The 14076-nt window shown below is 35.5% G+C and overlaps 1 protein-coding gene across 1 annotated transcript in view; it reads right to left on the bottom strand.

The window, feature by feature from the left end:
* The window catches only part of IPO7 (importin 7), a 46714-nt gene that overhangs the window by 17299 nt on the left and 15339 nt on the right, over positions 1-14076 (bottom strand). The window contains exons 3-11 of the mRNA XM_043903422.1: positions 13902-14055; positions 11972-12130; positions 8752-8908; positions 5406-5495; positions 3918-4012; positions 3709-3793; positions 1649-1783; positions 880-979; positions 24-100 (exon numbers count right to left, since the gene is read on the bottom strand). Coding sequence (XP_043759357.1) covers positions 24-100; positions 880-979; positions 1649-1783; positions 3709-3793; positions 3918-4012; positions 5406-5495; positions 8752-8908; positions 11972-12130; positions 13902-14055 — 1052 coding nt within the window. The remainder of the gene's footprint in view (positions 1-23; positions 101-879; positions 980-1648; positions 1784-3708; positions 3794-3917; positions 4013-5405; positions 5496-8751; positions 8909-11971; positions 12131-13901; positions 14056-14076) is intronic.

The following is a 14076-nucleotide window of genomic DNA, read 5'->3' on the forward strand; positions in this document are numbered from 1 at the left end:
TATCCACACACTAAATAACCTACCTCTTTCCTCTTACTACAGGCTGTAAACAAGAGCGTCTGGGCAGCAGTGGTAGGAGAGATGAAATCCTCAAATACATCTGGAGAATAAACTTAAAATTAATACAGAATACCGAAAAAGAGTAATTTCAAATTTTTCATGAAACATTTTCATATAATTTACAAATGATGCTCAGTGATAACAAAAAAGGACCTTTAGTTTTTGCTAAATCTTCACAGAAGACGAGCATGAAAACAAACCCAGATTTCCATAGAATTTTGCAAAAGCCTAATGCCTTGTCCTTCGTGTACAAATTAAATCTTACTCCATTAACTTCTCCCAATGATTATTTTCTATCATACAAAACCCCACTACTGTGAGAATTTTCACAATGGGGTCACAAAAATACAAAATACTTTAAGTACATAAGATTTTGGTAGGAAGAAAGACTAATACTCAACATTAGCCAAATTACAATTCTTTAGTTCCATGCAGAGACTCCGTATGACTCCAGCTTCCAGTATGCGTCTTCTCAATTTCCATACACATGATGACTGACATGGGATCCAAAAGCACAGTTTAGATACTTAGTGTTAAGGTGTACCCTTGAATTTCTAACAATTTTGGCATGTGCCAGAGGTATATCCAACAGTCAAAACCTACTAACACTATTGTATTTACATCTGCTAAAAATGAGGATTATCATCATCAAATGACCAAACTAATGAAAAGCTCCCAAATGACTTCACAATGGATAAATTATATTAAAATAATGGAAGACTTTTCAGTTCCAAAGGTGAGGGCTTAATATTCAAGGTTTATCATATAGAACCTTAACTACTGACATATTTTGTTTCTAAAAAAGTGAAATGTCCTCACCAAACTTCATGCGTATATATTCATAAGGGTCTTCTTGCCAAAGTTCCTCATCAGCATCTGTATAGCACATCAATGGAAAAATAACATCTTGGATAATGCCCTGCAATTTAAAAGTTAAAAAAGTAACCTTAATTCGGTTTTCAAATTTAAACTTTCAAATTTCTAATAAGTGCTAAAATAAAAATAACTCTACAGCATGTGTTTTAAAGCTTAATATCAAACTTCAGTAAAATATAAATAAATGCATTAAAATGCATTCTCAGATCAACCACCAATGTACATATTCTTACCCTCTGTGCAACAAGGGTAAGGCACGTGTCACAAAATAAGACATGTATACATAGGTAGCAATTAAGTATTCTTAGAAAATACAGAGTGAAATTTTAGTCCATCAAACCCCACAGTTAAAAACAAAGCAAATATACTGGAAACAGTACATAAACCAATTAGCCTCAAAAGTAATTTGGTGAAATAGTCCTTTGTCTATTCCAAATTACATGTTAACTAGTCATGTTAAACTAATCATGATCTAACAGTAAGAACTTAAAGGCAAATTTTAAGACGATAGATTCAGATTAAACAAATAATCTGAATATTTACAAAATACCTTTTATAAAGTTTTTCAGGGCATTACTTTATCTTTCTAATATAAAACTACCAGAACTAGACCAAGTAACACACATAAAAAATGATTTTTTCAACCCTTTTGGTAATTAACATTATTTCCAATATATTTTCTAGAAAAATAGTTCAGATAGAAAAATGTTACTTGTATATGAGGCTTCAGATTCTTCCAGGTGAGAGCATGGGAAACTCCTTGATTAATATAATTTAACGTCTGTTGTAAAACTCGGGGAGCCATATATTGCTTCTCCTTGTACTGATATAAGACCTTCAATAAAACCTTTGAAAAAAAATTTGATCAAAAATCAAAGCTTAAATAGAGTTTAACTATTTACAAGCTAGCAAAAACATCTGACATTACCCAGATCATCAACATAAAATAACCACCAGATTCTATTATAAAGAAAGTAATTTTTAAATTTATGTATTGGAGAACTATATTTATTCCGAAAGTAAAATAAGCAAATTGAAGTAACATTGCACATCAAAGGATGAGTTTCTGATTAAATACAAGAAGAGAAAATCATATGCTATTTATGAACACACCACTGAGACAGCACTATATTGTTAAAATCAGCTTTTAGGAAAATCTTACCCAAACCATTTAAGCAATTAATGACTGCTAAGAGTTCTAATTCATCTTTGATATTTGAGAACAGCAGTTGTTAAAATAAGATCCACAGACCTCACAGGGTCTGATAGGTCAAAACTATTTCCATAATAATGCTCAGACATTATTTGCCATTTTTACTGTGTTGACACTTACATCAATGATACAAAACTCATGGAGGTAAAACTTCAGGTGCCCAACATGAGTCAACAGAGTGGCACTAAAGTGTACTAGCAGTCATCATATTCTTTACAGCCACATAATCACAGAACAAACTTTCTTTAGGAATGTCCTTTATGAACCAGTAATATAAATATTAATAAATGGGAAGCATACATGCAGCACTTCTGCTACATACCAAAGTACAATGCTTGGAAGAAAAGCGGAAACAGCTTTTTTCTTTGGGCCTTGTTTATCTCACAAGGCCTCAAAAAAAATGAAGCAACACTTGCCTATCCCTCCCCAGGCAAACCTTCGGTAAAAGGCGAAAGATTCATTTCGAAGAGAAGGAAGAGTCAGAATTGAAAAAGTTTTTTCCAACAAATACCATAAGCTTGAAAGAAAAACTGATTGATAAATTATGGTTATTTAGACTTGTGTATATGGCAAAATTTTTTTTCACCCTCAAAGATGAACAAAATAAGCCTCTCACTGAAGTGAGAATATGTAACTGGTGTTAAAATCTGAGACTTCAAACAAAACTAAAATTCTCAAAATCTTATACCCACCACTGAGTTCCACTTGACAGCATTTAAATATTTAAAGATACTTCTGATAAGATCAGTGGTGATATGAATGAATGAAAATTTTTCAAGTTACATAATGAAATCAATTAACATTCAGAAAATTGCCACTGACCCACTAAGTCAATATTTTCCAATGACCAAGGCAGGATTACAAAATCATATATGGATAAAAGACCCATTGAAAGTACAATACCAAACCAATGAATGTTAATATAACAGAATATGAGATGTTTATTGTTATAGTTTCAAACTCTATATTGCAATTAACCTTTAAGAAAATACCACTGTCAAATGTTGGTATGATATAAAAAATTTCCACAATTATGTGAAAAGTATATTAAATCAGACTTTCCTTCTCCAACTTATCTTTGAGACCAAATTATCTTTATTTACTTCCATTAGAACAAATTAAAACAATGAATAGAGAGGTAGATGTGGTATATGACTAACTTTTACTAGCCTTTAGTAAGGCAGACATTAAAGATATTAGCAAAAATGTGCAACAATGCCATTTCCTCCTGCTAAAAATTTTTCATTTTGGAAAACAGCTATTTTCAACAACAACAAAAAACATGCAGTCTATTAATATGTGACAGGTTTGCTATTACTTTTAAATAAATTAACACTGTTAAATTTTGTCTCAGTTTTTAAAACAGTAAATATCACTACATGTAATATAATCCATAATCCAGATTGTAAGGCGGTCCTGAGACCAAAACATTTGCTAACTACAGTGTTCAAGATGTTAAAGACTGCCACATGCAATTTTTGGATGACAAAGAAACTAGAAATAAGCAAGATAAATTAACAGTGCCATGTTTTTACGTGGAAAAATTATCTTAAACTTACTTGTTGGACACCAACAGCAAATGCCTTCAGAAACACTTCAGCAAATTCATTATACTCTTTGGAAACATTGCCAGGACTTCCATACCTAAAAGAACATTAAAATGCCCATCATGTCTTTATAATGTTTTATATTAGCACTTATTTAAAAAGCACCAAATCGTGAAAATTAAAAAAAAAACTTAAGTTATCACATAATGAGAAGAGTTTACCTTTCAAAAAGCCTTGCTAAGATATGTAAAGCCCACTTCTTACATTTCCACCATGGTAACTCAGGTCTATCATCTTCTTCAACTTGAAGTGTTTCCTTTAAAGAGACATTTATTTAATGACAGACAATATAATCTATAAGGAATAGTGTGAGTTCAGAACAGATTCACAAAAACATGAATGCTCCTCCAACACTGGCCTTTCATTATAAAAGGCTATACTTGGGAAAGTACTAACCTTTGTTTATAATAGGAGTTTTGCTTCACTACTTAAGTTACAAAGGACATGCTTTTTCAAAGTCTTATAAAAGTTTACAGCCATTAAAAAGAATACATTTGAATCAGTTCTAATGAGGTGGCTGAAACTGGAGCCTATAATAGAGTGAAGTAAGCCAAAAGAAAAACACCAATACAGTATACTAACACATATATATGGAATTTAGAAAGATGGTAATGGTAACTCTACATCCAAGATAGCAAAAGAGACACAGATGTAAAGAACAGTCTTTTGGACACTGTGGGAGAAGGTGAGGGTGGGATGATCTGAGAATAGCATTGAAACATGTATATTATCATATATGAAACAGATCGCCAGTCCAGGTTCAATGCATGAGACAGGGTGCTCAGGGCTGGTGCACTGGGATGACCCTGAGGGATGGGATGGGGAGGGAGGTGGGAGGGGGGTTCAGGATGGGGATCACATGTACACCCATGGCTGATTCATGTCAACGTATGGCAAAAACCACTACAATATTGTAAAGTAATTAGCCTCCAACTAAAATAAATAAATTAAAAAAAAAAGTCTTTATAAAAGTTTAAACTCAAAAACATTGTAGTCATGATCCAAATAATACAAATCAATGCCTGGGCAAGCAGCTTAACTAAAACCAGTATAGTTAAAGGGTACAAATCAAAGGGGCACAAAAAAAACTCCATTTTAAAAATCTACTTTCAGAAATACTAGTTTAAATACATAAATATAAACAGACGAAAACATTCATTTACAAAACTATTTGTAACAAAGAAAAATGACAAGAACAAAACATTAATAAGGAGATGTTTAATTATGGAACATCCATAACAGACTACTACACAACCTTAATGGTATCTATAGATTTGATAAATAATAAATAACAAAAAAATATTGTTTATCTGAAGGCTGCTAGGACAGTAGATTTAAAAGTTCTCACTACAAGAAAAAAAAATTTCTATCTATGCCAGGTGATACATTTTATGAACTCAATTAAAAACTGAAGAAACAGAGAATTAGAATGGAAAAAACCAGCTATATACAAGCACTTTAAATAACACACAAAATAACCTTTATAATTTTTCCCTTAATATACTCACATATATAAACAAATGAAACATGTATTTAGGAAAATTTACATCACAAACTACATAAATTCAAAGAATGTTTTAGGAAATATAATTAAAATTCTCAAAAGGTAACTAAATATTTAAGTTCAGTGATATAGGAAATACACTTACATTAGGTACATCCCTGTTCACAACAGTCTTTAAAATTTCTATCCATTCTGTCAGATTCTGTTGGTTTATCAGCTCCAGTGGTAATGTATACTGAATTAAAATCAAGAATCAATATTTTAAAATCTTTACAAAAGAAAATCCAACTTCCTTTTACTCTTTATAAAACCTAAAAAACATACTTCATGCAATCCACATTTCCTCTTTTAGTAAATAGGCAAATTTCTCATCTGGTTGATTTGGTTAGTTTATGTACAATGGTCAACTGTGGCAAAGATAGTGAGTCCTTGTTTTATTCCCAAATTCCTGGGAATACATCTAATTTTCACCATAAGATACAATATCTTTTATTCAGTTAAGGAAATTTCTATTACAGGATACTTAAGTTATTCTTTTTTAAAGCAGAAATGATTATTTTATCAAATACTTTATCTACCATCCTTAAAGATTGTTTATAGGTCTCTCTTTTTGCATAATATAAAACTTAATCACAAAAACTGGTTTCTCTTGATATTCTCATGTTTCTGGGATAAATCATATCACTTAATAGGAACATAAAATCAATATCCTATTTAACATTTCAGGACCTCTATTTTCACAAATGAGCCAGTACTATAATTTGATTTCAGGGTATGCTAGTCTCAAAAAATCATTTGGTCCTATGCCCTAGAATAACTTATAAAAAGAACCTTCATTTCTTTAAAAATTATACAAGGAGTCATTAGAAAGATATTACATTATCTTTAAAGAACTAGCAATAGCATGAAAACTCCAAACAATGGCAGTGAGTCAGTTATAATAACCTTAGTGGAAATAAAGTCACAGGTCTATTTAAATAAGATTTATAAAAAATAAGTAATGGTATGAATTGAACCAAAGATCCTGGCAGGTGAGACAAATCTTTCTTTGGCCATGTGGCACAAGAAGAGCAAGGATTTTAATCCTAGTCGAAAAAGCTGTTTCATAAGTAATTACAGTCCCCTGAGACTATAGACTTAAATTCAGACTTAAATTGAAGAAAGTAGGGAAAACCACTAGACCATTCAGGTATGACTGAAATCAAATCCCTTATGACTATACAGTGGAAGTGAGAAATAGATTTAAGGGACTAGATCTGATAGACAGAGAGCCTGATGAACTATGGACGGAGGTTCGTGACATTGTACAGCAGACAGGGATCAAGAACATCCCCATGGAAAAGAAATGCAAAAGGGCAAAATGGTTGTCTGAGGAGGCCTTACAAATAGCTGTGAAAAGAAGAGAAGCGAAAAGCAAAGGAGAAAAGGAATTGAATGCAGAGTTCCAAAGAATAGCCAGGAGAGATAAGAAAGCCTTCCTCAGCAATCAGTGCAAAGAAAGAGAGGAAAACAACAGAATGGGAAAGACTAGAGAGCTCTTCAAGAAAATCAGAGATATCAAGGGGACATTTTATGCAAAGATGGGCTCAATAAAGGACAGAAATGGTATGGACCTAACAGAAGCAGAAGATATTAAGAAGAGATGGCAAGAATACACAGAAGAACTGTACAAAAAAGATCTTCACAACCCAGATAATCACGATGGTGTGATCACTCACCTAGAGCCAGACATCCTAGAATGTGAAGTCAAGAGGGCCTTAGAAAGCATCACTACGAACAAACCTAGTGGAGGTGATGGAATTCCAGCTGAGCTATTTCAAATCCTGAAAGATGATGCTGTGAAAGTGCTGCACTCAATATGCTGGCAAATTTGGAAAACTCAGCAGTGGCCACAGGACTGGAAAAGGTCCGTTTTCATTCCAATCCCAAAGAATGCTCAAACTACTGCACAATTGCACTCATCTCATACACTAGTAAAGTAATACTCAAAATTCTCCAAGCCAGGCTTCAGCAAATGTGAACCGTGAACCTTCAGATGTTCAAGCTGGTTTTAGAAAAGGCAGAGGAACCAGAGATCAAACTGCCAACATCCGCTGGATCATCGAAAAAGCAAGAGAGTTTCAGAAAAATATCTATTTCTGCTTTATTGACTATGCCAAAGCCTTCAACTGTGTGAATCACAATAAACTGTGGAAAATTCTTCAAGAGATGGGAATACCAGACCACCTGACCTGCCTCTTGAGAAACCTATATGCAGGTCAGGAAGCAACAGTTAGAACTGGACATGGAACAAAAAACTGGTTCCAAATAGGAAAAGGAGTACGTCAAGGCTGTATATTGTCACCCTGCTTATTTAACTTATATGCAGAGTACATCATGAGAAACGCTGGGTTGGAAGAAGCACAAGCTGGAATCAAGATTGCCGGGAGAAATATCAATAACTTAAGATATGCAGATGACACCACCCTTATGGCAGAAAGTGAAGAGGAACTAAAAAGCCTCTTGATGAAAGTGAAAGAAGAGAATGAAAAAGTTGGCTTAAAGCTCAACATTCAGAAAACTAAAATCAGGGCATCTGGTCCCATCACTTCATGGGAAATAAATGGGGAAACAGTGTCAGACTTTGTTTTTTGGGGCTCCAAACTCACTGCAGATGGTGACTGCAGCCATGAAATTAAAAGACGCTTACTCCTTGGAAGGAAAATTATGACCAACCTAGATAGCATATTAAACAGCAGAGACATCATTTTGTCAACAAAGGTCGGCCTAGTCAAGGCTATGGTTTTTCCAGTGGTCATGTATGGATGTGTGAGAGTTGGACTGTGAAGAAAGCTGAGCATGGAAAAATTGATGATTTTGAACTATGGTGTTGAGAGTACCTTGGACTGCAAGGAGATCCAACCAGTCCATCCTAAAGGAGATCAGTCCTGGGTGTTCATTGTAAGGACTGATGCTGAAGCTGAAACTCCAATACTTTGGCCACCTCATGTGAAGAGTTGACTCTGGAAAAGACCCTGATGCTGGGAGGGATTGGGGGCAGGAGGAGAAGCAGACGACAGAGGATGAGATGGCTGGATGGCATCACCGACTCGATGGACATGAGTTTGAGTTAACTCAGGGAGTTGGTGATGGGCAGGGAGGCCTGGTGTGCTGCGATTCATGGGGTCGCAAAGAGTCGGACACGACTGAGCAACTGAACTGAACTGAGACTATAGATACCACCATTTCCTTATTTGGGTCTTTTATCCCAGGAAGATTTAGAATATACAAAGTCAAACCCACAGTCTTAATCATTTTATGTCAAGCTTAGGAATAGGTTTTGTAATTAGTGGGACAATCTACACACATATAGCATGACAAAGCATGTGTTAGATGTAAACTCTAAGAACTGATTTTCAGTTTTGTGAATTCTTAAGCTGAAAGACATTCTTTATCATCGTTTAAGGTGCCAAATGATAGCTGACCGTATATATTAAAAACTATAAAATTACCTGAACAAGAGCATAGAAGATCTTGAAAATTTGTTTCTGAATGAGGACAGATTGATCAGACTGATCAGAAAGAAGCTGGATAAAACGGTCCTTTAGAACTGGCAGGAAATGCTGCATTGCTGCTACCAATGGACTCCGCTCCTCTGGTTTCTTATACCTTTGGGTAGGAATACAAACTAATTCTGTGAGAATTTATTTATAATTAAATATGAGATATAAATTTAAACTACTTGCCTGTTTATACAGATAAAAGCAAATATTTTCTAAGCAATTTTATAGTCCTAGAAGAAAAATCTATTATAGAATTAAATCATAGGCAAAAAGCAACTTGAGAAAAACCTCAAATAACAACAGAACATCTAAAATTTACTGAGCATTTATTATGAGGTAAACAACCTTCAAGGCCTCATTAATATTCTCACTTCTATAGCTGAGGAAACTGAGGCACAGAGAAGTTAAATATCTTCCCTAATATATATATCTAGGTATGAACCTTAGCAGATTCAGGATCTGCCCTTTAACCATTTCACTATGTTATCACTAACTGTGAATACTGATAAAACTGAGGAGTTACAATGATTTGGTTTTTAAACATTAGGAGCTGATTGATATAAAATAATTATGTATTACCATCCTTAAGTGATTTACACACCAAAAGCATTAAGGAAGAAATGGCATCTGTAAAGCAGAAAATATTCTATTTCTAAAAGCACTATAAATCAGAAGTTCTTTTGTAACCTTTCTGGCAACAAAGCCTGACCTCAACAGGATATTGATGATCTCTGTTTATCCGATTTGGAGTAAATATTCATATACTTATAGCATATATAAAAAATAGTGTTTGATTCCTGGATGCTGGTACAGATTTCAATAGAATATATATTATGTGAACCTTGTTAAACCTTTCTAAACTCTGAAAAATCCTGAATTCTGAATTACAGTTTGCTTCAAAGATATGGGTAAAGAAGTACTGACTAATTGAGACTTTCCTCCATAGAGATCCTTAGCATTTTAACAGTACTGTTAAAAGGTCTATTGGCTTTTTTTTTTAATTTTAAGTTACTGATTTCCCCTACCAGATCCCAGTTTTATCTATCAGTAGCTTTTGTAAAGGGAGAAATGTTTCTGAAAATTGAGTGTGTTAGCACATTTTTAAAGGTAAAGGCAGACATTCCTAAAAGGCTGAATTGTTTTTCCCACTGGGTGAAATGAGAAGCAAAGTAAACTGCCAAGACTAAAGCAAGAGCAATGTTCATGCTAATAATGTTTTGAGATTAAACAATTAACTGACAGTTTTAACTATTATTTAATATGCTCAGAAATTACACCTAGTATACATTTAAAGGTTATCTGAACATTTCTTTGAGTCAATAAAAACAGTAACAATTTACAAAAGGAAGCCATTTGCACTCTCCAATTTGATTAGACAAGCTATATTAATTACTGACAATATTATCTTATAACAACAAAGATGAGAACTATATTATGCAACCCTCTCTCCACTATCCAATCCAGGTGATCACCCACATTATGATAGTTTGAATACCCATTCCATGTTATTTAAGACATTCTTCTCTCCTAACTCCCTCTCTACACTGAGTGGTGGCCTGGAAGTTGGATGGTACAATATCCAAACTAATGAGTATGAAAATAATTTACGGAAGGATACAAATACTATTCCGTAAGACCTGAAAGCTCCTCAAAGCATGAAAATGTGACACTAATAAAAGCCTACGGAGCGATCAAGATGGTGGAGGAATAGAAGGTGGAGCTCACCTCTTCCCACAAATAAAAGCCTACTACCAGTGTCAATCTGGTGAACCATACTCACAGGGAATTCTCAAAAACTAGCCAATCACTTTCCTCTTTGTTCCTTCTATGCTCCTTCAACTGACAAGCATTTCCTGAGGATCTATGCTCCTGAAGGCCATCACAACTTTCAATCTCGGCATGCATTTTCTGAGAACTGCGTTAGTCCACACAGATACCTCGCGAACACCTTGTGCTCCACAGACACTGGCTGAAGATAAACTGAAATTCTACCACTGCAGCAGTCTCCTGTCTTCCATTTAAAAATCCCTATCACACTCTCTCCTGCTAAAGATTACACGGCAGGAGAGACGTGAACCTTCTCAATGCAATGACAGCTTGTTACTGCTATTCTCTCTCAGTCACTCACTTACCAGAACTACAACAACTGGCACTCCGACAGAGGTTGGAGCAACAGCTGGAACATCCCTTAGCAGGAAGATGGGTAGCTGGTGGGAACACAAGAAAACACCAGTACCAATGCTGTAAATGCTATATTTCTTTCCTGCTCAGAACAAAAGCAGCAGTTCATCAGCTACTTTGAGTGGGACCCAGAAAGGATATCAGAGGCTAACTACAAGCCCCAGAAATACAGGGCTCACAATGTGTAGCTGTTAGGACTAGAAATAAAGCCACCATCATAGTGTAGTGTTCCTTCCTCTTTAATGTTCTAACATCAAAATTTTCAAGTGCCTACCAATTTCATCATTTTCACCACACACTTAAGAGAAAAACCTCAACAGCATTCGGCTTATTACTTTTAGTGCTATATCTCAACTTCCAAGGTTAGATTTTTTTTCCTGATCCCTAAACCCAGGTCTAAAATGATCCCTAAATCTTTCTTACTGATACCAAGTACTTACACAGGCTGTAATTTGCTCAAATACACCAACACTGAATGAAGCAGGTGACTATGAATCCTTCAAATGCAATGGTTAAAAAATGATCAAATGAATTTCCAATGCATTCTTCTTAAAGAATTAGAGGTAGGTTCTTGAAATTTAGCAAGAACTCAAATTAAGATAAAAATTCACAGAAAGCCAGAAAAAGAGCTCAAAAGCTCAGTGTACTTTGACTCCTTTCATATCTCAAAAAAAGCTTATCTTTAGGCCTTTTATCAGCACAAATTGAGGTGTCTATATACAGGAGTTATAGATAACTTAGGTTTTGAATAGGGAAACAGATGATTAAGAAAAAAGGGCACAAGGAATTTCACAGCTGAATCAACAGAAGAGACTGCAGATTTAAAACAAGAATGCTATTTCAAAACGAAGACACAATTAAAATCAACATGTAATTCACTAACTTTGGTATATAGATCAAATGAAACTTTAAGTTGTTCAAACCGATTAGCTTAAATATCCCAAGCTTTTTCTACTTCTCAGAACTACAGGAATTGAGAGATACTTACTCATAATTTTTCACAAGCTGATAGAGGCAAAGAAGAATTCCTAGCCAACATGCACTGTTGTCAGACTGAAGATAAAAGCCAATTTTGTCCACAATAGCAGTCCAGCGACTTGGATAATCATGTTTGATGATATGATGAATGCATGTAGTAAGCTGTACCCTGAAAGTCAAAAATAAACAATAAGAAGGAAGAAATACTAATAAGCCCATGACATAACTAGAAAAGCCTTCACCACAATGGAAAGATCCCACATGCCCAAGAGAAGAACCGAAGCAGCCAAATATATATATATGGCTTAAAACTCAACATTCAAAAAACTAAGATCATAGCATCTGGTCCCATCACTTCATGTCAAATATATGGGGAAACAATGGAAACAGTGACAGACTTTATTTCTTGGGCTTCAAGAGTACTGCAGATGGTGATTGCAGCCATGAAATTAAAAGACGCTTGCTCCTTGGGAGAGAAGCTGTGACCAACTTAGACAGCATATTAAAAAGTAAAGATGTTACTTTGCCAACAAAGGTCCATGTGGTCAAAGCTATGGTTTTTCCAGTAGTCATGTATGGATGTGAGAGTTGGACTATAAAGAAAGCTGAACGCTGAAGAATTGATGCTTTTAAACTGTGGTGTTGGAGAGGACTCTTGAGAGTCCCTTGGACTGCAAGGAGATCCAACCAGTCCATCTAAAGGAGATCAGTCCTGGGTGTTCACTGGAAGGACTGACGCTGAAGCTGAAACTCCAATACGTTGGCCACCTGATGCAAAGAGCTGACTCACTGGAAAAGACCCTGAAGCTGGGAAGGATTGAAGGCAGGAGGAGAAAGGGAAGACAGAGGATGAGATGGTTGGATGGCATCACTGACTCAATGGACATGAGTTTGAGCAAGCTCTGGGAGTTGGTGATGGACAGGGAAGCCTGGAATGCTGCAGTCCATGGGGTTGTAAAGAGTCAGACACAACTGAGCAACTGAATTGCACTTTCTAGGTGGTGCAGTGGATAAGAATTCCCCTGCCAATGTGGAGGACACAGGCTTGATCCCTGGTCCAGAGAGATTCCACAAGCCGCAGAGCAGCTAATCCTGTGCACCCCAACTACTGAAGCCCATGCGCCCTAGAGCATGCAAGCTGCCAACAACTGAGCCCACATGCTACAACTACTGAAGCCTGAGTACCTAGAGCCTGTGGTCCGCAATGAGAAGCCAGCACACGGCAACAAAGAGTAGCCCCCGATTGCTGCTAGAGAAAGCCTGAGCAAAGCTACAAAGACTCAGTGCAGCCAAAAATAAATTAAAAAAAAACAAGTCACTAAATAAAAACTATTACTACTGATTTAAAAGAAACCCAACAAACGTTATAAATGCAGATAACTGTATTTTTTTCATCCCCATCAACTGACAGGTTTCATTCAGAACATCAATACAATATAAAGTATATGACAGAATTCTATAATTTTCTATGCTCCCTTTCATCTGAACATAGTATATTTCACAAGTCTGACATGAAGTTTAAAGTTTTGGGTTCTAATTAATGTAAAATTAAACTGCAGTGAGAAAATAAAAAAGTAATTTTCCTGTAACAGTATTTAAGTTTTGTGCTTCAGAAAGGACAGATTTTTGGGAGGGAGCTGCGCTGGGTCTTAGTTACAGCATTAGGGATCTTTGCTGCATCTTGCTGAATCTTTCAATCGTGGCACCCTGACTCTGGAGTTGTGGCACACAGGCTTTAGTTGCTCCAGAACATGTAGGATCAAAGTTCCCCAACCAGGGACTGAACCTGCATCCCCTGCATTCAAAAGTGGATTCTTAACCCCTGGATCACCAGGGAAGTCTCCAAAACAACCAATTTTTATGTTCTGAAAGATTCCCTTTTCGGCAAACCCTGAAAATTATTACCTTCAATAATGGTTAAGTTTAAAATACATACATACCTGATGAGCTCAGGAGAGTGAATAATGGCTTCTACAATATTTTCTCGAATACAATGTCGATCTTCTTCAGGAATAGTATAAGGGGATATATCCCCTGGTGCTGTTTCCCGATCAGGCCAATACTGCGTTATCATATTTTTCAAATAGATAACACCTAAAATATAGATTAATTTGA

This window comes from Cervus elaphus, chromosome 1 (genome assembly GCF_910594005.1).
Source record: "Cervus elaphus chromosome 1, mCerEla1.1, whole genome shotgun sequence".
NCBI classification, from domain to species: Eukaryota; Metazoa; Chordata; class Mammalia; order Artiodactyla; family Cervidae; genus Cervus; species Cervus elaphus.